Source organism: Cynocephalus volans, chromosome 14 (assembly GCF_027409185.1).
Source record: "Cynocephalus volans isolate mCynVol1 chromosome 14, mCynVol1.pri, whole genome shotgun sequence".
In the NCBI taxonomy this organism is placed as follows: Eukaryota; Metazoa; Chordata; class Mammalia; order Dermoptera; family Cynocephalidae; genus Cynocephalus; species Cynocephalus volans.
In genome coordinates, this window is record NC_084473.1 from 10,890,172 (window position 1) to 10,915,235 (window position 25,064).

Below are 25,064 nucleotides of genomic sequence, written 5' to 3' on the forward strand. Positions count from 1 at the left end.
GGTATACAAGTATAATCCAGAAATAGCTGCATTTCTACAGGAAGGTCAGCATTCTTGTATGGGAGATACTATTTTAAAAAGAAAATGGTACTCGCCAGCCTGTTAAGAAAATCTACATGTCACAAATGTTAAAGCATAACAAGGGGTTGCAGGCTGGTGTTTGTGAGTGGATGGTGGGGGGTTGTGCAGGGCAGAATGTATGGTAACTCCTGGAAAGCTTCCTTAAAAATATAAATCAAAGACCAAACAGTAAACTATGCACTGAGAACACTACCTTGTCTTCTTTCATAGGCATCTGTGGAGATCCCTGGATTGCAGCTAAACAACCAAGACTATTTTCCTTATGTCTACTTCCGCATCGACCTTAGTCTTCTTGACTAGGGAGGTCAGCTGGCACCACTGAGTCTCATATTCACGCAGACTACTACAGACACTTCTTTCCCTAGGCCAGAGAAACATCCTACAGAATTTATAGTTCCAGAGAAATAGCTCACAAAAGTTAGTTAAGAGTTGTATTTATTTTTTTTTACCTTACAATAAAATGCTCCCAGTCCTTTGAATTCTCTCTTATATTTGTTCTAACATAATTCCAAACTTCATTTTTCTGAATGTTTTACATAAATGTGAAGTGCCTATAAATTGGTAGCCTGCTGCTCTATTTCATGTCTTAATGGATATTCTGAGATAAGTAATAACATAGAAAATCTTGAGCTAACTGTATTACCAGCTATATTCCCTAATAATTAGTCACTGGTGATGGCCCAAAGAAAAATACTGGGCATGAAATACAGCTCTCACTTGACAGCCCAGTTTTCCATATAAGATCTGTATTGTGGGGGCATCCAGATGGCATCATTTGAATCAAAGAGGTCTTGCTTTCCATTTTAAAAAAGTTTATAGGGAAAAGACATCAGGGTCATACTTCATAATATTAATTTACTAGCTAAATATCACTCTGAATTTATGATGGGGACACTGATTTCATACATTTATCACCATTTTCCAAAATACTGTTTTATTCTTTCATGGAAAAACCACTGGTATTCAAATGAAGGAATCACATTAAAAAACCTATATATAAGAAACAGCCTCCAAAAACATTCAAGCAGCAGTCAGAGGGAGGGGAATTTCAACAGCTCAGTTTTCTTCAAAATATTATGTGACAGAGTACAATACAATTCACTGGCTACAACAATTCATAGAATTTTTCAATGTTTTCTTGAGATGCAATAGTTCACTGTTGCAGTGTTTTCAGTGTTTTCAAATGACCAATCAAGTGCTACTTCTTGGTTAAAAAGGCCACTGGTAGATTCATCTGATTGTAAAGAACGTTCCTTCACTGCTGAAGAAATCCGCTTGCACCCAAGAAAAGCAAACGGCTTGAAGCCTCTGCTGTGAGCTCTCATAACTCATCCTTCCCTAAGTCGTCAAGCTCCACATCACTGAGGTCAATGTCCTCCTCCATGGGAAGCTGGGAGACAGAAAACCACTGTTAGACCGGCAGATGGGGGAACACCTTAAAGAGGACAATTGTTTCACTTTACAGAGGAGCAAATTAATTTCTACAGGTACTCCAGATTTCAAACCAGTTTCTCCGCAATCTAGCTCCTGCTTTTACCTTTGTACCTGTTATTATACAGATGTGAGAGCTGAGAACTCAGTTGAAACATAATTTAACATTACATCACCTGTCTCCCTAAAACTGAAAGCCATTTAACTTGTCCTTTTGAGGAGGGTGGGGCAGAACTGTATAGAAATAAATGCTAACTTCAAAGCTACAATTTTACATTTCTCTAAGACACAGTAATGAACTCCAGGTTAAATGTTCACTTCATGGATAATAATAAGGAAAGCAATCTCACTACTAAAATTTATTTTATATGTCTGTCAAGAATATCAAATGCCATGCAGCATTTTTTCATGTAATAGAGAAGACAGGAGTGAAGGGTCTTCAGAGAAAGAACCTCTTGAAAGGCCCACGGGATTAGGGTACTTTAGGTGCACCAAAGCTTAGGTCTGTTGGAAAGGACTTGATTTCCAGGTATAGAGATGCACAGGAATTAGGAGTGTTAAAACAGGAATGTCCCAACCCACATAGTCCTGGGGCCCTGAGCACTTACCTCCCCATCCCTGCCATCCCAGGGCTCTCTAATGTAGATGGTAGGGAAGGTCCCGCCTCCTACAGGTGCCGTAGAACCACGCCCAAAGGAGAGCTCCCTTAAGGGAAAAGAACCAAAACAAATACACATTACACCTATGATGGACAGCTGATGCAGATGAAGAAACAATTTTTTAAAAGAACGATCTGCCTACTATGTTTATATAGAGGCATTTTTTGCCTCTTGCTGCAGTATATTCCTGAAAAATAGCCTGAGAATAGTATTATCTTTTCCATCATGGACAACATTACACCTAGGCATGACATTCCTGAATAAGCCCTGTGCATAAGATAAAGCTACCACTAAGTTAAGAAAAGCAAATGTATTTTGCTAAAATATAAATTAATAAAAACTATCAAAGTTGATCTATAACGGGCTACCTATGAATCTTGTTGTCTAAGACTAGGAACTTGTACAGAGCACATCACCCACGAATGAACAGTTTCAACAAACCCGGGGTTGGGGGTGGCAGAGAGCTGCTGCATGTATCTGTTTAGCGCCAAGAGGCATGAACTTTCCTAGTTGAAAAACACCACAGACTTGTAATCCAGCTACTGGAAAACCAAAGCTAAAATAATATCAGAGCAAATATACAGAGTTCATCAAACAACTCACAGAAATTTAAGTTAATAACAATGAAACTAAACTAACAATCTATAAATGTGATGGCAATAACAGGCCAGAAAAAGCGAATCTGTGATTAGAAGACAAACACCACATGAGACTCATCTATATTCAAATTCTGAAAGTTCTGACTTTTATGAATGGAACTCTGTAATAATCACGAACGTAAGCAGTTCTCAAATCTCTTTATGAAAACACCTCATTAACTACATTAACCAACTACAATGTATATTCTCCTTTGGGAACTGAATCAAACTATAACAATGTGTGAGATGATTAAGGAAAATCTGAATCACTTAATTTTAGGTGCAATGATTAGGTACAGTGATTATGTTTATGATTTTTCTTTTTTTTGGCAGCTGGCTGGTAGGGGGAGCCAAATCTTTGACCTTGGTGTTATCCAGCACCATGTTCTAAACAAGTGACCTAACCAACCAGCCCTGACTATGTTTTTGAAAGTTGTCTTTTAGAGATCCATGTTGAAACATTTACAGATGAGATGGAATGGGACTTGCTTTAAAATATTGGCAGAGGAAGATGAAATAAGGTTGACCACTGGTAACTGCTGAAGTTGAAAACAATGAGTACAATAGTCCTTAAGCCTTCTCTCTCTACTTACGTACATATTTGAAATTTTCCAGTGATTAAAAAAAAAAAACCCCTTATTACCTTGGATTCCATTTATTACAATGTCTGGGGAAAATGGAAACTAAAAAGATACCCTAAAACGTATACTTTGATGTCACATTTTATTGATTCTAACATACTTACCTCCCCCCATCTTTGTTTAAACGATTTCTAGATGAGATGATTTACAACAAACCTTTTAACCTTTCCCCCAAATTATTATTAAATCATGATATACCTCACAATCTATATGGTCTTAAAAACAGCTAGCACGTAGATGTTTAACTCTGTCCCCGGTACCACACTGAACATTTCCTGGTGATTTCTCTCTTTCAATTCTCAAACAGTCCTACTGTTAGTATCCCATTTAAAAAACAGGAAAGAGAGGTGCAGGGAAGCTATGTGATTTGCCCAAAGTCAGGCAGTGGGGAGGGAAGGAGCCAGGGTCTGCACTCGGGCAGAGGCTGTTGATTTTGACCTCTCGGCTCCTCCTCCACACCTCCCCCTCACTCTAGGGCGGCACTCAAGGCAGAGCTGAGATGTGACCTCAGGCGTCTAACTCTGGAGCCTCTACCCTGTACTTCACACAGTACAGTCCCTAAACTTCCTCTGTGTCAAATACGGAGGTTGGAAGCAGAAGTAATATAGACTTTCAAACTTTATTCTTACATTCATTATTCATCATAACCCTCTAAACTACCTTCGGTATGCTGAATATCTTTGATACGGCAGTTGAGAAATGAACAAGGTTGAAAGCAAGAATTGAGAAACAAAATCTCTTCAGGTCAATGCCTTGTATGTGCCTAAAAGATGATTAAGTCAGTTTTAGGATGAGTTAAACAGCAGGAGAGAGCTCTATAAATTGGCCTTTGAGTCTGAGAACCTATCATGTTGTTTGCACATGGTTGGAGTAACCTAAGGAAGTACATTCATTTTCAAATAACTACATTCCAAAGCCAAGTGCCCAGAAATGGAAACCACATTTTCACAGGTCAGTGGTACAAAGCATAGCAGGGCAGGAAGGGGTGAGACAGGCTGCCTCTGCCTGTATGAGACCTTTATGAGATGCAGAAAGAGCCCAGTGCTGGGTACACAGAACGGCATGCTGCATGGCCGAGGACAGCAAAGAATTCTCCTTATCCACCCATGTGGAATACTTCCACGGAAAAAAGAACAGAGTACAGGAAGATGATTTGAAAGCTCTAATTTATAAACATTGAATTCTCTGACATTTTAAATCCAAAATAATTCCATTTATTGCCTGGTTTATGTACACCTTGTTTCAAACCAAAAACCACAACAGAACCAAATACACAAAATAAAAAAACAACTCAAGAAAACAAGAATTTACCTGAGAAACTCATTAATGCCTTGCTCACTGAAAGAGCCTTTTAGCAAAGCAAACTTCATCTTGCGGGCATTGATGGCAGCCATGGCGGGGTATCCAAACCCTCCGATCCCCAATGCATTCTCAAGTTCATTCTGGGCTCCAGCTTCTGTCCACAGCCACCTAGAAAAGCAGACTGATTTTTAGGGCAAAGATATCTTTTAAACTAGTTAGAATCTAACTAGTAGATCTTAATACTAAAGAACAAAAGATTATATTTCAAATGTTTTGTGAAATGAGTGTATAAATATATCTAAAACAAAAGATGAGTTTTAAAAATAATGTAACGTTGGGCCGGCCCGTGGCTCACTCGGAGAGTGTGGTGCTGATAACACCAAGGCCCCAGGTTCGGATCCCATATACGGATGGCTGGTTAGCTCACTGGCTGAGCGTGGTGCTCACAACACCAAGTCAAGGATTAAGATCCCCTTACCGGTCATCTTTTAAAAAAAATAAATAAATAAATAAAAATAAAAATAATGTAACGTAGATGTGCTCTTAAGTAACTACAGTTCCTCACTTAAGTTCCCTAAACCCTCACTCCAGAAGTATCCCAAAGGGATTGGTCTGTGTATAAGACAGTTTTGTCCCCAGTCACCAAAATACTGTCCACTAAACTACATGAATTTTCCTTTTTTACCAGAAATCCCACCAACATCATTTGGGTTATCATGCATATTCTTGCATTTTGTAGGCATGTAATAAATATTTGTTGAACTAATGGAGGAGGAGCAAAGTCATCGTGAAAGGGACAGCAGGGGGCACTAGGCACCTGGGGAAAGCAATGGATAGTGAGGATGAGAAGCAAAAAAATAAACGGGAAGGATATAGAGACATTTTAAAAATGTACCCAGATCTAGACCTCACTCAGAAGAGAGTAAGGAAACATTTCTGTTTCCTCTTCCTTTATCTAGCCTTCAAGGCTGTGCTAGAATTCAGCTATATTACTTACTTACTTCATTTATTGGCAGCTGGCCGGTACAGGGATTGAACCCTCGACCTTGGCGTTGTCAGTACCACACTCTAAACAACTGAGCTAACTGGCCAGCCCTAGGCTATATTACTAATTAAGTGTTTGCTTGCTAGCCTGGAGCCCCAACCACCATTTAAAATATGATTCCTATGAGAAAAATGCATGCTGTGTGTTTTATAAGTAAGAACTGTGTATTACTTTTTTTCCGAGATGAAAATTACTTTTATATCTGAAATAAAAACACATGGCAGAGTGAACACAGGAACACATCCTACAGAAAACACAGAAGGAACTACTTTCAAGAAGTCCTATACTCTCCTATCAAATGACACTGAGATGTTAAGTTCAATAACTTTTTTTTTTTTGACGGGTAAGGGGATAGCAACCCTCGGCACAGTGTGGTCAGCACCATGTTCAGCCAGTGAGCGCATTGGCCATCCCTATATAGGATCCGAACCTGCAGCCTCAGCACTACCAGTGCCGCACTCTCCTGAGTGAGCCACAGGGCCGACCCGATAAGCTCAATAACTTACCCCCACATTTTCTTTTTGTATTTGTCTGCCAGCTTCAGAAGAACTTCCAAATAAGAATTTCTGCCTGCAGCTCCTGATTTAAACAGATAAAATTTTTTAAAGGTGAAAACAAAGGAGTCCACAAAATTAATCTACTAAGGAAATGTTCTCAGAGCACCCACCATAGACCTAAATGGAAAAGAGTTTCTGTTTGTCCTACCAGTATCAAGGATGTGGGGCAGCACAGCCACCACACAGAGCTGATGCTCCTCACATGTCCTCTTGACAATGTCCTCATTGATTATCTGTGGGACCCAGAAGACAAAGGGTGAATGGGAGGCTGCATGGCACAACATCCAAAGGTAAGCTTGAAAAAAAAGACTTAGCAACATTGCTTCCATTAAAGAGACAGACAGACTTCTCCCAAATAATACTTCCCTGTATAGAAACACCAACAATCAACGCTCTGCAAAAGAAGATCTGCATTTATTCCTAAGCCTTCTGTCTGTGGTGGTGAGGCATTAGCATACATACACAGTCTCTGAAATCACAATGCCTAGGCACAGCCTGGTTCTGCCACTTCCTTGTTTAGACAGATTATACTTACATGCATTATATATTTACATGAGCTTCAGGTTTTCTGTGCCTCAGTTTCCTCATATGTAAAATGGAGATAAAAATTGTACCTAAATCTCAGTGTTCATATGAGAATTAAGTGAGAAAAATCTACATAAAAGCACCAGAACAGTGCTTGTTACATGGTTAGATGCTCAATAAATGTTAGTGATTATTCTGAGAACGATAAGGCAAAGAATGACTGAATTCACAATATTTTTAAGAAGTTTAGGTATACTTTTGCTCACAGTGCAATTATTTTAGTGCTAAAAGTCATGAGAAGGAGAAATTTATCACAATTTTTTCCATTTGAAAGTACAAAATCACTTTAAGGAGAGTATTTTAAAAAAGAAGGAAAAAGTCTAATTTGAACAAATAAAAAGAGTGTCATTACTGCTTTAATGTCCCTCACTAGCAGACTGGAAAAGCTTTCCTTACTACAAATGGTTGAAGTGGTTTACCTCAAGCAGCTCAGGAGGTGGGGCATTATCAGAAAACAAATCAAGGGCCCGGGAAACTATGTCGGATCTTGTCCGTCCACCATCATAATCGACAGGAGACTCGCCCTTCTGAAATATCTTGATTGTAGGAAATCCCCTAATCTATTTTTTAAAAAACACAAAAAACAGAATACAAAATCAAATCAACATTTAATAAAAAATACCACGATCTTTATGGTTTTTAAAACCATTTTACAGGTAATTTAATGTAATAATAACATTCCCCAGTCTGCACCAAGGTCAAAGGAATGACTCTGTTAATCAGGGAGAGTCTCACCACAAAGTTTAGCAAAATCTTATTCAAGCCTCGGGTATCCAATTAATACAATGTTTTTACTCTAGAACAACTTTCAAAAGCCATGTGAACAACCTGTAAAGTCGTGGGCAAGCTGAGGCATCACATTAAGTACACAATAGTACACAATAGGGACAGTGGGAAAAAAATCGACAGTCCTGAATTCCAGATTTATTAGTGACTTAATCTCTTCATTTACAAAATGGTTTAACATATCCCCTCCTGCCTCATAGGGAAGGCCTGGAATACCAGATGAAGTAACAGTTTTTAAAATTCTGTGTACTTCACACAGGAACAAGCCTTATAAATATACTCACCCCATATCGGCTGGCTAGAACCTGATTAACTGTGGCGTCCACAGCTGCCAGTTTCACTTTTCCTTTTGTTTGCTCTTTTACCTCTGTAGCTGCAGCAGCCCATTCTGGCTCTAGGCTATAGAAAAATATCAGCATTTTAAAAGTGTATTTTAACTAGGTCCACAAATACTGTAACCGATCTGTGCATTTCTGCCCAATTCCCAGTTATGTCACACCTGGAAAACATTCTGTTTGTAGCTCTATGACAGATATGATGCTACCCTTCACATCAGCTTCCCAGTCCCCAGTCCTTCACCTCACCCCACACCTTCCCCAAATGTGGACATAGCCAGCCCCCTGTTAATCTTCGAAAAAGCGACAGCGCAAACTCTTGGCACTATTGTCCATGTTTAACATTCATTTAGAGTCAGAGTTTCTCTGGAGGAGAGCTTGGAGATTACCTATGATCTAGTTCAGCTCTTTCAAAATGAGCTAGCTGAATATACTAAAAGCAGTGTGACTGAACAGACCACGTAGTAGGAAGCACTTACTTTTTACAGTGTCCACACCAAGGAGCATAAAACTCAACCATCCAAACGTCTTCACTGTCAAGGACATTCTTATCAAAGTTGTCATCCGTTAGCTCAATCACGTCCTTCTTACTTGAACTATCACTTCTGCCCTGTCATTCATAACATTCAACATCAAACTACAACTTGACCAAAAAGAAGACTATTCCTATTTCAAATATTGTGTATACATATATATAAAACGATCACTTCTATAACTTAATGAAGTCTTTGAGTTATTCTTGAGTGAATAAAATAGTAAAAACTGTTTTATTCAAGTTGGGGACATTCATTAATGTTATTATTTTAGTTTGGCAAACAGTCCTTATTTTCAAACAATTACCAATATATTCAGTATAACCTGTAACTTGTACCCGAAGTCTCCTACCTGCTATTTTTTTTTTCAAAGATAACAGGTAAGAGGATCTTAACCCTTGACTTGGTGTTGTCAGCACCACGCTCTCCAAGTGAGCTAACTGGCCATCCCTATATAGGGATCTGAACCCATGGCCTTGGTGTTATCAGCACCACACTCTCCCAAGTGAGCCATGGGCCGGCCCTCTACCTGCTATTTTTATTCAGAGAAATCTCAACATGGCTCCAAGAACTACCTTATAACACTGTTCTAAATGCAGACCCAAGCAGAGCTGCTGCTTCATCCCACGATGTTAAACTTGACTAGTTATTACCTTTTTGTAGATACTGTCCTACCACTCTAAGAAACTAAAAATAACACTTAGTCCTTTTCTTTTTTCAAAGAATTTGCTTCAATACTAACCTAAGAAGCAGTCAGTATTGCTATACTGCTATCTGTTGCCAGGCTAAAAGCCACGGCAGGAGGTAAGGGGCAGGGACCAGGCAACTAACTATGCTCACTGAATGTCTAAGTTTCAAATAAAAGGCAAGAGGAAGAAAGCTGTGGGTAAGCTCTAAGTCTGCATAAAGAAGCTAGTTTTATTGGTCTCCTAAAAAAGTGAAGGGCCACTATATGTATATAATGTACACTGTATACTGTGTAATTATACAATGTGTATAATGTATGTATACACATACATGTATATCTTTGACTTAATGCCTTTTCACAAGAACATAGGAACATCATGGCTAAGCCTCACATTTCAGAGAAGGGAATCTAAAACACTAATCCATGGAACAGGAACTTCTATCTCTTTCTCTTCTTCTCTATCCATTTGTATAGAATCTTCCATGGACTTTGGGCTCATCGCCACAGACACAGGCCAAGAGTTTATCCAAACTGCATCACTGTTTGCCTAAAGAAAGCTGATCGAGAGAACAGGCACACTTCTCTCCACTCTAAGATTAGGAACACCATGGGATCCCAGGCCTGGAGGTCTTTCTCCCTCTGGAGTCCAAACTCCTCTATTTCAATCCTGGGCCTAGGAAGCCTATCTGGAGGCCTGGTTCTTGGACTGCAGCTGTGATGAGATGCTCTGGGGCTGAATGGCTATGGCAACGGTGATTCTGAGGAGGCCAAATGAATGTGCTGGGTGCCTGTTTCCCTCTGGGTGAGTTGACCCATTCCCTATTATTATTAGTATTATTATTATTTTTTCTTGCTAGCTAGTATAGGGATTGGTTACCAGCACCATGTTCTAACCAACTAAGCTAACCAGCCAGTACCTCCTGTTTTTTTTAAATTAAAATTTGCCAATTAAAAATATATTTTTTAGTATTTATTTATTTATTTATATATTTTTAAAAGATGACTGGTGAGGGGATTTCAACCCTTGACTTGCTGTTGTCAGCACCACGCTCACCCAGTGAGCTAACTGGCCATCCCTACATAGGGATACAAACACGGGGCCTTGGTGTCATCAGCACCACACTCTCCTGAGTGAGCCACAGGCCGGCCCCAATTAAAAATATTTTTAAAAAGGGCTTGCATGGTGCTGGTAACACCAAGGTCAAGGGTTCAGATCCCCTTACTGGCCAGCCACCAAACAAAACAAAACAAAACAAAACAAAAAACCAAAACAACCCCTAAAAGATTAAAAATATTAAAAAGAACCAAAACTGTCTTCTACAAAAAGTCCACACACAGGATTCAAAATTATGACACACATTAAAAACCAACTTCATACTTGTACAGCCTTACTTGTTTTCCAGAACTATATCCCCCACTCCTTCCCCCGAGGCGATCCTTCACGAGCTGGCGCACAGCATTGAGCGCAGCATCTACAATGGCTTCACCAGTTCTGCCACCTGCAGGAAACAAAGGACAGTCAGGTGAATGGGTATGGGTGGTTCTCAGCTCAGCCTTCTGCATATGTGCCTCTCTGACACTGACGACTTGTACCTGTACCTATCTGTCAGCTTCACCTGGTGTTAAACAGATCCAACAACACGTGCACTTACTATACAGCACGCTTTCTCCCCAGAATGCATTTTGCACTACACTTTACATGTGGAAAACCCATTCAGTTTTAGGTTACTGGTGTGAACAACTCCTCCCTGTTCATCACCTATAAATACAATCTACTAATGAGAATAATTCACAAAGTTTACTGAATGTATAAGAAGCTTGACATCTAGCAGGGGAAATTTCCAGACAGAAAGAACTATTTCTATGAGACAGTGTACAGAAAAGACTGAAAAAGCAGGATATCAGGTGTCTTTGAAGCCAAGTAACTGAAAAGCAATCCAGTCCTTTTTTTTTTTTTTTTATCTTGCTTAGAACAGCAGAACTTAATCCTAACACAAAAATTAACAAACTTGCATTACAACTCCACAAAGCAAGATGACAATAGCCTTTGGAAGTTTACCAAAAACAGTATGCTCAAGAAAAAGTCGGGGGCTAATTAAGTGACACAGAAGTACAGGGACAATATGTGTTATGAGGCTATCTCCAGAGTTCAAAGGCAAAACTCTAACAGAATTTCTTTAGATTGTTTCATCTTTTTTTTTTTTTTTCGAAACTAACTGGTTAGAAAGATAACTTTTGAGAACACCTCTGACTTGACATTAGAAAGAAAATACACTATAGCAATACTCAGAATATGTTCAGATACTCTTGTATTGCCATCCCTGGTTTCTGTGGATTGATGTCCCTCAAACTTAGTCCCCACTGTGCCAGTATAAAGAGGGTGGGAAATCCTATTATGGTACTTAAAAGGTGGGAACTTGAAGAGGTGATTGTACTGTAGGACCATGTCATAGTGAATGGATTAATAATGGTGGTAAGAGGCATGGTTCCGAGGGCTTTAAAAGGAGAGCACTTGAGTCTCTTCACTCTGCTCTGCCATTTTCTGCCATGTGAGACCCCTGCATCGCTGTAAAGAAACCACTAGAGAATACCTTCACCAAATGTGTTCCTTGAACTTTGTATTTCCCAGTTGCCAAAACTGTAAGCAATAAATTTTGTTTTCTTACAAAGTACAGTTTCAGGTATTGTGGTATCAGCAAGAGAAATGGACTAATATACTGGTTGAGACTACCAAGTATGTCACTTCAAAACACAGAAGGCAAGACCTCAACATAAAAACAGACTTCTGCTCCTTATCTACATCAGATATCTCCATCTTCTGAACCAGTGTCCCGTCCCTTAATTTTCATCTGGAAATATGCCAAATGAAGAACTATACTAGAAAAAAAGGGAGAGTTTTCTCACTTTAGACCAGTGGTTGGCAAACTCTTTAAAGGGCCATACGTAAATATTTTCAGCTTTGTGGGTCACACTGTCTACTGCAACTCATTACTCAATTCTGCTGTTCTAGTGTAAAAGTAGCCACAGAATATGCGTAAATGATGTACAGGCGTGCCTGTGTTCTGATAAACCTTATTTACAAAATCAGCAGCAGCCTGAATGCTCTACACATTCAATTTTTACAAACCGGCAAAACTGTAACAATTTATTATTCCAAAGCAGAAAAGTGGAGGTTTAGTTAGAAAATGAAACTAATCATGCCCTAGAACTTCAGAGCTGGGGAGTCAAGAACAGATATGCCTAAGGCCATTATTTCCAAGTATTCTGACCCCCAGCTTGGAGATGTACCATGTACACTGACATTTACCAAATATGAAGGCACTTCAAAAAGTTTGTAGATAAATATAATTGAAAGATTATAAGAATCCTTCTATGAATTTTTTGAAGTACCATACATATGCTATTTCAATTAAGCTTCTGGTAGCCTAAAGTAGGTTTTCACATCCCCCTTTTTACAGAGAAGCAGCAAATGCAGAGACTAAGGACTACTGAGTTATGAAGCCAATGTGGTGAAACAGCAGTTAACCCAGGGTGGGCTGCCTCCTCAGTACATACTCTAGATTCTACACCCCCTTGCCTTGCCTGTTCTCTATGAGCTGCACCCAGTGCAAGTCACCAAGTACAGACAAGACAACAACTCTTTGTTTTACTGTGATGATGATTCTCCTACCCAACCCCGCAAGCCTGTACTCTCACATAAAGCAAAACCTAAGATGGTAAACATAGTTCAGTCACTTACGTGCCCCATGTAACAAATGTTTTTAACAATATTATTAAATTAGCCATAATTTAAGCTATAAATACATTATGCCCAATACTTTCATTAGGACCATGGACCTGGCCCAATCTAGCAATTCTGATTATCTTAAATATGATAATGTTTGTGGTATCTTAAGTAACAGGACTATTTTATAAAACAACATTGTGACTGAAATAAAATTAGTTTTGGGAGTCTGGAGCTGTAATTCTATCTTTAGTTGCCTCAGTGACTCATAGCAGACACAATCTACAAAATAGGGAGAACGTGTGGTACCTATCAATAGTTTTGGAGACTAAACAACAGCTTTAATATCCAAACACTATATATGTTTACAACGCACAAATATCCATGGGCAAAATACCCCACAATAATATCAACAGACAGTTTAAATTGAGTTTCAAATTATAGGGTCTTTTCCACATTACCACGCTAGACCCTTCTCCTACAGTAAAGAGAAGAGATTAGAACCAAAACACACTTGGAGACCTTTATCAAATATTAATTGTAATGAGAAAGGCAAGAGGACAACACAGAACATTATTGTTACTCTATCACTGATAAGGCAGGGTAGGCCTAAGCTAGCATAAACAATAATAAAAAAACCTTTTATTTATATGACACATTTTAAATCTCCAGAACAACTCAGAGGGGATAAGAATCACTCTATACCATTTATAAATAAGGAAAAAGAGGCTGAGAAATCTGCAGGTAGCAGGGCTAACAAGTTATAGAATCTTAAGTTCTCTCCTACCAGGGGAATGGAATAGTCCTTACCCTGATAATCTTCAGGTTTGTTTTTGTTAGATCCAAAAATCTTGATGGTAGGAAATCCCTGAACACCATATTGACCTCCTAGGGATTGATGTTTATCTGCATCAACTGCACCGACTTTTACAACATCCTATAGAAATATTAAAAAAAAAATCTTATTTTTCTTTCAACTACAGCAAATTCCACAAGAACCCATCATCTGATGCATGCAGACTCAGAGACGACTTAAAAAAGGGCAAGGTGAAGTTTACACATAGAGTCAATGAGAGCTTTAGCCTTGAAAGCCAGAAGGGAATCTTAAATGGAACAATGGCTGAAATGCAAATCAACCCATGGAAGGAAAGCTGCCGCTCCCAAAATTAGCATGGCTGAGAGTAATTACGTCATTTATGCTTATCCGGAAAACAGAATGAACAAAAACAGATAACATAAAAAGTGAAATGTGTAGTCTCCCATTGTCCCCTACATTATGTTGGCAACAGAACCAGCATTTAAACTTCGAGATGCAAATGTTTCCTCCAGGACATTAAACCCATCTGCATATTTATTTAAACACACAGGTGAATGTGAACATTTTAGAAACTTACTTTTAATGCAGTTGCTGCTTTCTTCCATTCTGGTGTTAACCTTTGGCAGTGACCACACCTTTAGGGGAAGAAAACATAAATAGGGCAAACAGTTGAGCCTTTGATCCTCAATTAACGGAAAAAAAAAAAACCATCAATGGTCTATTGAGTGAGATGAACTGGGGGTGGGGTCTTGCAAAAAAGACAAGCACTTATCAAACAGGATCAGTGACCTGAAGGATCTCACCACTTTATTTCTTACACTCATATTTTATATCAACCTAATAAAAAAGCTTCCAAACTACTGTTAAATTAAATCACGTTTAAAGAGTTTAAATAAATTCTATCATTTGTAATTCAATACCTGAACGGGCCCTTCAGAATTTAACTGGTCCAGTGTGCCTTAATGTGTAGAGCTGTAAGACTAGGCTAAATGCAGATTCTTGGGCCCCATGAAATCAGTTCCTAGAGAAGAAACCTGCTAATAAGTTCTACCAGTGATTCTTAAACCTATTAAAGTTTGATATTCCCTAATCTAGCCCAACCTTTCCATTTTATAGATAAGGAAACTGACCGAGATCTCCTGTGCCCTGGCTAGCAAAAGCTGCTTCTGGAGTAAAAAACACATACAAGGGTACTTAAAAACTTCACGGAAAAACAGAATTGAAAGATAATACAAAACTTTCATAAACTTTTTGAAGTACCCTAGTAAATAAACCCAAGTTAGTGAGCCTAACAAGTTGAAAAACATATGATGTGATACCACAGGACAGTGCTATGAAGGTGGTGTGTGTGTGTGTGCATGTGTGTGTGTGTGTGTGTGTGAGAGAGAGAGAGAGAGAGAAAGGAGGGAAGACAAAAACATAAGGAAAACAACATTAATCTTGCAGGTACTAATATTTAGAATAAAAATCACTAGGAAACACAACACAGAAAAGTGCTTTTAAAAAATTACATACACACAAACCTGTTATGCTTCTACCGTGCTGAGGTTGTAGGTAGCTATACTACTCACTTTCAATGAATACCATCCATTGTATGCAGATAGCATAGTTTACTTCTACACGGGTGATTTGATGCATTTTTTTTTTTTAACAAAGTAAATTCTCTTCTAATTAGGTCTCAAAGGACCTAATGAGCCAATGCCATGTGCCAGCACCATGATGAACACTTTTCGTAGGTTTCATTTAATCAGCATAATGCTGAAGGTAGGCCCTGTTGCTATTTTTAATTTACAAATGATGAAACAGAGGCTGAGAAGAAATTCACCCAATACCAAACAGCCTTCTCTGACCTGCCTGACATGTTTTTGATTCCAGATACCACATTCTTAATCACTATGTAATAACACCTTCCATAGGAACCTAAACTCAATTTCAATATTTGAAGTCAGGATCTTCCAGTGAAATGTCCTGAAATGCTGCTTCTACATATTTATATATATAGTATGTTTTGTTGCTTAGGAGATATACTTAGAAGTCCAGGAGTCAAATTTTTAGAGTTTTGTGCCTCTTTAATTTCAGTTTAACTTAGAAAAGAGGACTCAAATCAGAGACCGTCAGACCACATATCCTCTTCAATTTGAATGTTTGGCAGTTCTGATCTGCAGATAGATCAAATGCCACATCTTCATCTGGGGTCCAGACTCTCAAAGGACTGATGAAACGAAAATTTAGGGGCCTATGAACTTGGATGGAAAAAACTCTCTATTTTCAATTACTAACCCGTAATTGAAATTTAGAATTTCCTTCAATTATGAATATAAACAACATTCCACTGTTGATAAGTATTTGTGACTTTGTCATGAAATAAAATCACAGCTATTTCCATATCACCACTGTAGTTGTTGCAGGTATCTATCTTTAAATATCATCTATGCCCATCACTATTTCAGTACTATGGTAAATGTCAGACCTGCTGATGGATCCTGGTATTTACTGTCCTAGTAAAGTAGTACTATATTACCATTTCAAGATTTATTTTAACATTCCGACAACCATATTTCAATATTTTAGGTTTCCTTTGTGATCCTATATAGTTTACTTAATACATTTAAAACTTTAATTCTAAGAAGGAAAACAAGGTCTTCACCAGGCTACCAAAGGAGTCCAAGCACAAAAAGAGATTAAAATCGCCTGCTCCAATTAGACATTCTGTTACCCAGAACACTATGAAGTAACTATGCCGATTTAATAATAATAATCATAACTAACTACCGGATCCAGATCCTGCCTTCTCAATTACACTGTCTGGGATAGTTTTAGAATGGGGTACTCATGTATTCTCTTGTATCGTAGCTCTCAGAAACAAGGTAAATTACCCATTCCATAAGTGATAAAAAAAATCATACTTGTAAAAATTGCATACAAAGCTATTCAACAATATAACAATTTGTACAATTATTATTTGTGCACTTACTAATAATGAGCTAACTCATACAGAATTAGCATTTAGAAATTACCCATTCCATAAGTGATAAAAAAATCATACTTGTAAAAATTGCATACAAAGGTATTCAACAATATAACAATTTGTACAATTATTATTTGTGCATTTACTAATAATGAGCTAACTCATACAGAATTAGCATTTAGATTTAACAAACAAAAAACACAGCAGCCTTTAAAAAATAGTAAAGGCATTAAAGTAAACAGGATTCACAATGTGGCAGCAAAAACTATTTAAAATTTTTTTTTAAACTTCAAAAAGAGGGTTTTTACCTCAATTTGCTACACTGAACATTAAGTGAAACAGTCCATGAGGACTGGTGTTTAGTTTTCAAAACTCAGTTTTATGGTCTTCCACAGGAAAAAAACTTAAATAAAGGAAAAATCTTCATCAGGCATACCCTAAAATGCACCCATTCAGGTTACAAGAATTTGACTGTAAGTATTTCATTTAATATTCCTTACTTAAGGTCACAAGGCACTGTTGACATTTAAAAAGACTCCTTTGGATTTCAGATCACTATGCAGTTCATCTTCACACACACACAGTGGGCTGGGGTTCAGTTCTACTCTTAGGGTACTTGTGGCCTGCTAGTTTACAGCAGAGACAGTCTACATTTTACATAGTTTCCATTGATTTGTCTCTACTTTTCTATTTGTTTTCTTGCATTAAATGCTTTAACTACACAACGAGCGCAATACTTTATTTTGACTACATGTATTTATAATTTTCCACCATTAATCTCAATGATGATTACATCTTTACCCCACAGGGGTTTGTCCAGCAATGAATGTAAGGCAAGAGAATTTTTAAATTAAACCAGATTTTCTAATTGTATATTTCAGGAAATAATCCTCTTCAAGAAACACAATGGAGTCAAATCACTGGTTCTTTCCTTTCCTCCACTCAAGACTTTCTTCGTAAAATCAGTTTCCCTTCCAACACCATCCCATTCACCTTATCATAAGGATAGACCTTCTTAAAAATTTAAGCTTTTTTTCTTTCTTCTTTCTTGCAACAATTAACCTACTTCAAACACCTTTTTTTTTGTTTTTAAAAACTGATTCAGTCTGCACGGCCTTTAATAGACTAGACATTTACCTCTCCTATACTACTTCTAAATAAACAGTAAGCTAGGTAAACAGGATGACTTAATAAAATCAGATTTTTATACAGTATTTTCCCCAATTCTATGAAGTACCATGAATAATCTACAACTATTTTATAATACTTACCAGGGAGCATAGAATTCTACAAGCCACAAACTATCACTCTGAATAACTTCTTGGTTGAAATTTGATGGAGTTAATTCGATTACATCATCAGTAGAGGAATACAGACCATTCACTGCTAGAAAGAACGTACAGCCCACCAGACCTGGAGTAACAACAAAAAGCATGCCATTAACAGGACTGCTCATGCTCTAACAGGAAACTCTGGGCAACCACATTGACCTTTTCAACTGACCAAGGCCCTTCATACAGGAGGATGGCCTGGCCTTTGTCCCCTCTGCCCTCCTTGCTGCAGTTGGAGCCCCTGGAATTTCACTCCCACTGGCACAGCGCTGAGCAAGAAGGGAATAGGCAGTCCCCATTCCCATTTTTTGAGCTGCATTGGAAATGAATTTCTTAGTTCTTAGTGCTTCTCATGTATGAATAACACCTTTATTCTTTACAACCACCCTATGAGGTAGTACTATTAGTACCATTTTATGGGTGAGGCCACTGAAAAATTGGGAGGTTACCTCTAGCTATGTGACCTTGGGCAATCCACACAGTATTTATTCCTTGTGTCATTCAGATGCAATATTAGCACACTATATTTATTAAAACACTTTTGAAAGGGAAATAATTATTTGTCTCTACCACTAGACTGTGACTCTAAGGGCAATGATTGTTTTTGTAAATATTTTTATGTCTACTAACACTATCCATAGCACATTATCAGGCACTCACAATGTTACTGGATGAGCTTAAAAACAATGCTCATGTGAACGATGTTGTAAAGGCAGGAGGATACAGAGTCTATTGTATTAATAGCATAGTTTAGCCACGCTATGGATCAAATGTATTTGTGTTGGTTACTTTGGGAACTTAAATGTAAATTATAACAATTATATAGGAAAACAAACTCTGAACTAATATTCTGAATTGGCAATACTATCTAAATTTCACTTCCTTTTAAATTTATATACATACATATATATATGTAATTTGTGTTTCCTAAAAAAGTTTGTTACCTCCAGTAACAATGCTAAATAACAGAAAATACTTGGCTTGTTACTGACTTTAACAAAAATGTATTCCCATTTGCATGATGCTGGCTTTTAGGGTGAAAGAGATATACTTAAGATGTTAAAAGAAATTTCTATTTATCTATCTATTGTCATCATCTATGAAGATGATCATATAATTTCTTTTAATCTGCTGAAAAGCGAATTATAAGTAAGACTGGCTTATCTCCTAAAGTAGTGTATATGTCATTTTAGTCACATTTTCATGTGCTTACTTTGTAAACAGTTTTTGGGAGATTTCAAATGGAACTTTTTAGAACAACCCAATAATCAATTTCTTCTGGAAGGAGTGCACATGGATGTTAATGTGCACATTTAGCTACTGCTAAATCCTCCATCATACAGCACTTTCAATTTTCAAATCACTTTCAAATACATTAGACACCTGATTTTTCACAGCATTACTAACAAGAAAGCAGGAATTATCCCCATTTTGTGAAAGAAAAAAAAAAAAAGGCAGAAAGAGAGTAACGGCCCATCTATAGTCATACTATAAGCGGCAGGGCAGCCCTCCAACTCCTGCTTCCAGGCTTTTCCTGCTAAACCGTGTTGTCTTTTTAGTGCTCAAGATAAAATGGTTCAGTACGCCATGGGCATGAATAATCATATTATTCAAGAATAATATGTATTTGAAGTACAGACATAGCTAATACTGTGGGAACTTATGAAATAAAACTGTGGACTTTACTAAGAGTGATGTGAAGCCACTAAAGAGTTATAATGCGGGGGGTATGATCAGATTTGCTTTCTAGAAGGAATATTTCGGCTACAATGCAATTCAGTAACAATGGATAGAGGGAATTACCAGGAGAGTGGTGTCACATAAACCAAGAGAAAAATGGAATGGGCAACAGTAACAAATACTACTCAGAGATAAAGTAGGAAAGACTGAAAATTGTCTATTGGATTTAATGACAAAGAAGTCATTGGACACCCTGGCAGTTGTGTTGGAGTAGTGAAAATAGGCAGCAGCTCATCTGCAGAGGACTGGAGAGAGTAGGAGGGAACAAGTTGAAGAGAACAATACAGATAAACCTTTAAACAAGTTTCATTATAAAGAACAGAAAAAGCAGGCAAATGGAGTACAAGCAAGGTTTCTTTTCAAAGATCGGAGTGATCTGGGCATGAAAGGAAGAAATGCAATGAGAGAGGCTAAAAATACAGTATGGGGAATACCTGAAGAGAATGCCCAGAGTCAGAAAGAGAAGAGGAGGGAACACAGCCTTTGATAGGATGACCTCCTCTTCCATTTCAAGAGGTGGTAAAGGATGAGTGTCAATGGCTGTCCAATATGGTAGCCACTAGCCACATGTGACTACTCTGATCCGAGATGTGCCGTAAGTGTAAAAAGCACACTGAATTTCAAAGACTTGGTGAGGGCCAAAAATGTAAACTAATCTCACTAGTATTTTTCACATTAATCACGTGTTGAAATGATTTTAGATATACTGGGTAAATATATATATATTAAAATCAATCCCACATGCAGAACATTGAAACTAGACCCCTATCTCTCACCATACACAAAAAAATCAACCCAAAATGGAAGGACAAAATGGATTAAAGACCTACATTTAAGACCCCAAACTATGAAACTATTAGAAGAAAACACAGGGGATATGCTACATTAAATGGGAGTGGGCGTGCTTTTTTGAGCGAGACTACAAAGGCAGAGGCAACTAAAGCAAAAATACACAAGTGGGATCATATCAAACTAAAAAGCTTCTGTATAGCAAGGGACACTATCAACAAAGTGAAGAGACAATCTACAGAATGGGAAAAAGTGCTTGCAAACATCTGACAAGAGGTTAATATCCAGAATATATAAGGAACTCAAATAACTCAATGGCAAAAAGTCAAATAATCCAATAAAAAAACAGAGAACTTGAATAGACATTTCTCAAAAGAAGACATACAAATGGCCAACAAGCACATAAAAAAATGCTCAAAATCACTAATCACCAGGGAAATGTAAATTAAAACCACAATGTGATATCATCTCATTGTGTTAGAATGGCTATTATCAACAAGACAGAAAATAACAAATGCTGGCAAGGATGCAGAAAAAAGGGAACCTTTCTCCATTGTTGGTTGGAAGGTAAACTGGTACAGACATTGTGGAGGCTCTGAGGAACAGCGTGGATGTTCCTCAGAGAACTAAAAATAAATCTACCTTACCACCCAACTATCCCACTACTGGGTATACCTAAAGGAAATAAAACCCACATATCAAAAAGAGGGCTGGCTGGCTAGCTCAGTTGATTATGGCACAGTGTTATGACACCAAGGTCAAGGGTTCTGGATCCTCATACAGGCCAGCTGCCAAAAAGAAAAAAAAAAAGACACCTGCACTCACATGTTCATCGCAAAGCTATTCACAACCTAAATATCCATCAACGGATGAAGAGATAAAAAACTGTGCTATATATACACAATGGAATACTATTCAGGTATAAAAAGAAATGATAGCCTATCATTTGCAGCAACACGCATGGAACTGGAAACCATCATGTTAAGTGAAGTAAATCAGGCAAATCCTGCACGATCTCACTTACATGTGGGGTCTTTAAAAAAAAAAAGGGTTCTCATAGAAGTACTGAGTAGAATAAGGATGGTGGGGGGAGGGGGAAGTGGTGGACTGATGGGTACAAAACTGCTAACCTACGTTTAAGTGAATCACTGTTCAGTACATGTATGTATTGAAACAACACACTGACACACTGCACCCCACAAAAACATACAATGTTAAAATTAAAAAAAAATTAATTTCACCTGTTTCTTTTTGTCTTTTTGAATGTGGCTAACTTGAAATCTTTAAATGACATAACTACATATAAAGTTTGCATTATATTTCTATTGGATGGTGATGCTCAATAATCTTTTCATTGCTGCAGAAAAGGTTAAGTATATTGTGAAATCTTCAATAGAAAAGCAAAAGAATGTTACAGACATTTGTCACATAATTACTGATTACTTATTATCTCTCCAATGTAACCATTTTCAATGGCTGAACCATGCTGCTAATCCACTACTGACTGAATTTTGACTGTTTCCAATTTTTCACTATTAACTACCCAGCGATGAAGTCCTTACACTTTCCCCCACTTTCAAATGAACATGGCTGTTTCCTTAAGAGAAATTCTTACAAGGAAGATCAAGGGGTATGGCTAACACTTTCAGATATCTGTCCAACCACCCTCCAGAAACTGAGATTTTTACTTTTTGGGGGGAGGTGGGGAGAGAAAACTAACAATAACACTTACCAGGCACTGGTCTAAACATTTTACATATAAACTCATTTAGGAGCCCTATATGGGATGTATCATCATGCCCATTTTATTGACCAGGAAACTGAGAAACAGTAGCTTGCCTAAGGTCAAATAATTAGAAAGAGAAAAAACATGATTATGCAACCCAAATTTCTAACCAAAGGACTGGAGGTTGCAGTGGAGTAATCCCATGGAGTATCATTAGGTAGACTGTGGCAGGAGAATTAGGTTCTTTCACCTCTTTTGCCAATCGGGGACAGCAGTAAAGAATGTACTCTTCTTGCTGTTAGAGGCAGGCAGGCTGGAGCCACTAATCAGGATGGACCATGATTTTTCACTTCAGGAATATGCTTCCTTTCCATACAAAGATGGTCATTACTACTGACACTCAGTGTAACACAGACTTTGGGTTATTATTTTCTAGTAATGGTGATGGACTTTTTGTCTGTCTTTAAATTGTGCTTAGTTCTCACTGGAGCCTCTCTTCATACATGGCTACCCAAGAAAATGTACTGATAATGAGGTTTGAGACCTAAATTCCTTATAAGGCAATGTGACCTAATAGGGTTAGAAGGAAATCAAACATACCACTGAGAAGCAACAGATAAAAGATGTATAAATTCTGACAGCATAAAAGTAGCCAATAACTAACCACTCCCCCTCTGAATCCCCAAGAAAAAACCTTGGAGTCATTTAAGATGACGAACTAGGTCAATGCTGACCAATAATGTTCTATTTCTAAAACTCAATCTCCATTCCACTCGGTGATAATGAGCACCAATGGGAAACTGGAACATCCGAGTGTCTAGAACCTATGTGAGCAGATGGTTTTGCCATCTGTGGCTTCCCATTCCTTCACAGCCGTTAAGGATGCTATAAAGTCACATCATTTCTGTCCCACACCTGCTAGCAAGCGTGCATGGTCCCAGAGCAGTCATCTAAAATCCAAGAGGGTTCCCCAAAAGGCTGCCTACACTCATTTAAATAAAGAGTTAAGTGACAGAATCACAGACTCTTTCAGAGCCTAGCCTGAAACCACTCACGGGAAACTAAACAAAGACTAAAATCTTTTTCGCTCATCTACTCTCTCTACAGTAATACGGCAAATATTTCTATCATGTCTAATCTAGTCAGACGTGTACTGACTCATTAATCTTCAGAACCACCCTACAAAGTACTGTTTTCATTCCCTAAAAGGATGAACGCTATTGAAAAAGCACTGGCACAGCGTGGCCAAGTAACTTGCTCCAGGTCACACAGCCCGTAAACGGACGCGGGAGAGCCGGGACTCGAGTCCCCGCGGTGTGGACCCAGAGCCAGGCTAACGACTGTCAGAGCGTCTCGGCTGTGACCAGGGCTGTGACGGCCGGGAGCCTCAGCCTTGGAGCCGTGGTCTCTAAAACACACACTGGGTGATTCCTACCTGTCTGGGTACCACTTCGTTTCAAGGACTTTAACCACACTTAAAGCCCAGCCTATGGAAGACACTGTCCCCTTTCTGAGGCAGCTGTCAGCCCTTACTTCAGGACTAAGCTCTAAAAGTAAGAACTGCAGAAACAGGAGATCCGCACGCTCGAGCCCGAGAGGAGGCCCGGCACACGGTCCCCACGGCTCGCCCGCGCGCTCGCAGCCTCCCCCAGGCACCCGCCAGAGCCGCTCTCCGCCGCGCCCCCGGCCCGCTCCGACGCCGCCCGGCCCTAGCCCGGGGCTCCAGCGCACGAGGCTCGCTCCCCGGGAGGGCTGCGGAAGTCCCTCCCCAGGGCGCCCTCACCTCCCCGGGTGGCCTGACCGGAGACCCCCGGCTCCCGCGGGCCGAGCTCGCTCCCGGCCTCCTCCCGGCCGCGGCCCGCCGACGGGAGTGCTTCGGCCCCGCGGGCCTTCCGCGCCTCTCCCCGACCCCCGTTTCCCGCCCGGCTGCGGCGGGCCCGCGCCTACCGAGCCCCAGACGAGCCATGCCGAGCGCCGGCCCCGAACAGCCTCCGCCGCCGCAGCCTCAGCTCTGCCGCGCGCCGCGCCCCCGTGCCCACGTCCCGCCCTCGGCCGCTCAAGCAGGCCGCGGTGGCGGCCGCGTGGGGACGGGCCGGAAGGCGCTGGCAGTGCCGTGGCCGCGACCCATTGGTTCAGGCGGGCGTCGCTCACTCGCACAGCCAATGGGAGGCGGCCGGGTAGAGGTTACCGGTTTGGTTTTTTTTCCCGGGGGCGGGGCGAGCGGAGGAAGGAGGGGCGGTCCGGGGGCGGGGCTGGGCGGCCTCCCGGATTGCGTCTTCCTGGGTCCTCCCAGTCTTTCCTGCGCTTTTGGTGCTTTTCCCCGGTGGCGTCCGGTAATGGGGTTTTCTTTTCGCTCAGTTCCTTATTCTCTCTTTCCCACTTGTTCCTCCCGGCCCTCACTCCACAACCATACTCTTTCTCCCGGGGAGAATAACTCCGTTTGGGCCCTCAGTGCATCTGCGACTTTATTAAATGACTTATTAATTCCTCTTGTGCCCGGACGAGTCTTAAGTCAAAAACACTTGCTAAGCACATGCTATATGTGGTATCATTCGACAGGTACTTTGTTGAATTACTTTCGAAGTCCCTATGTCCAGGGCGCATGACAGTGCAAAGGCTTTCGCAGATATGACCTCGTTCTCTGCAGAACCTCGAAGGGCACAGGCTCCTCACTTACGGGGTTGGAGG

At 39.5% G+C, this 25,064-nt stretch overlaps 2 protein-coding genes across 4 annotated transcripts in view; one reads left to right on the forward strand and one right to left on the reverse strand.

The window, feature by feature from the left end:
• The window catches only part of ATP6V1C2 (ATPase H+ transporting V1 subunit C2), a 54,088-nt gene extending 53,543 nt beyond the window's left edge, over window positions 1-545 (forward strand). For all 3 annotated transcript variants that reach the window (XM_063077657.1, XM_063077658.1, XM_063077659.1), the window contains one exon: window positions 292-545. In XM_063077657.1, the coding sequence (XP_062933727.1) occupies window positions 292-381 (90 nt within the window). In that variant the 3' untranslated portion in view covers window positions 382-545. The remainder of the gene's footprint in view (window positions 1-291) is intronic.
• Window positions 500-24,449, reverse strand: PDIA6 (protein disulfide isomerase family A member 6). The gene is made up of 13 exons (XM_063077656.1): window positions 24,324-24,449; window positions 18,062-18,203; window positions 14,400-14,457; window positions 13,816-13,942; window positions 10,674-10,780; window positions 8,540-8,670; window positions 8,010-8,124; window positions 7,359-7,499; window positions 6,503-6,587; window positions 6,304-6,376; window positions 4,762-4,920; window positions 2,121-2,217; window positions 500-1,471 (listed from the first exon to the last, which is right to left on the reverse strand). The coding sequence occupies exons 1-13, from the start codon at window positions 24,340-24,342 to the stop codon at window positions 1,403-1,405; spliced, it is 1,323 nt and encodes a 440-aa protein (XP_062933726.1). The 5' UTR covers window positions 24,343-24,449; the 3' UTR covers window positions 500-1,402.
• Window positions 24,450-25,064: the final 615 nt, after the last annotated feature.

What these genes read in the sequence shown, in the direction of transcription:
- PDIA6 (XM_063077656.1), bottom strand. An exon ending in AAGCAGCAACTGCATTAAAA is followed by an intron (nt 13,943 to 14,399) that starts GTAAGTTTCTAA and finishes ATATTTCTATAG; the next exon opens with GATGTTGTAAAAGTCGGTGC. An exon ending in CAAACCTGAAGATTATCAGG is followed by an intron (nt 10,781 to 13,815) that starts GTAAGGACTATT and finishes TGTTTCCTGCAG; the next exon opens with GTGGCAGAACTGGTGAAGCC.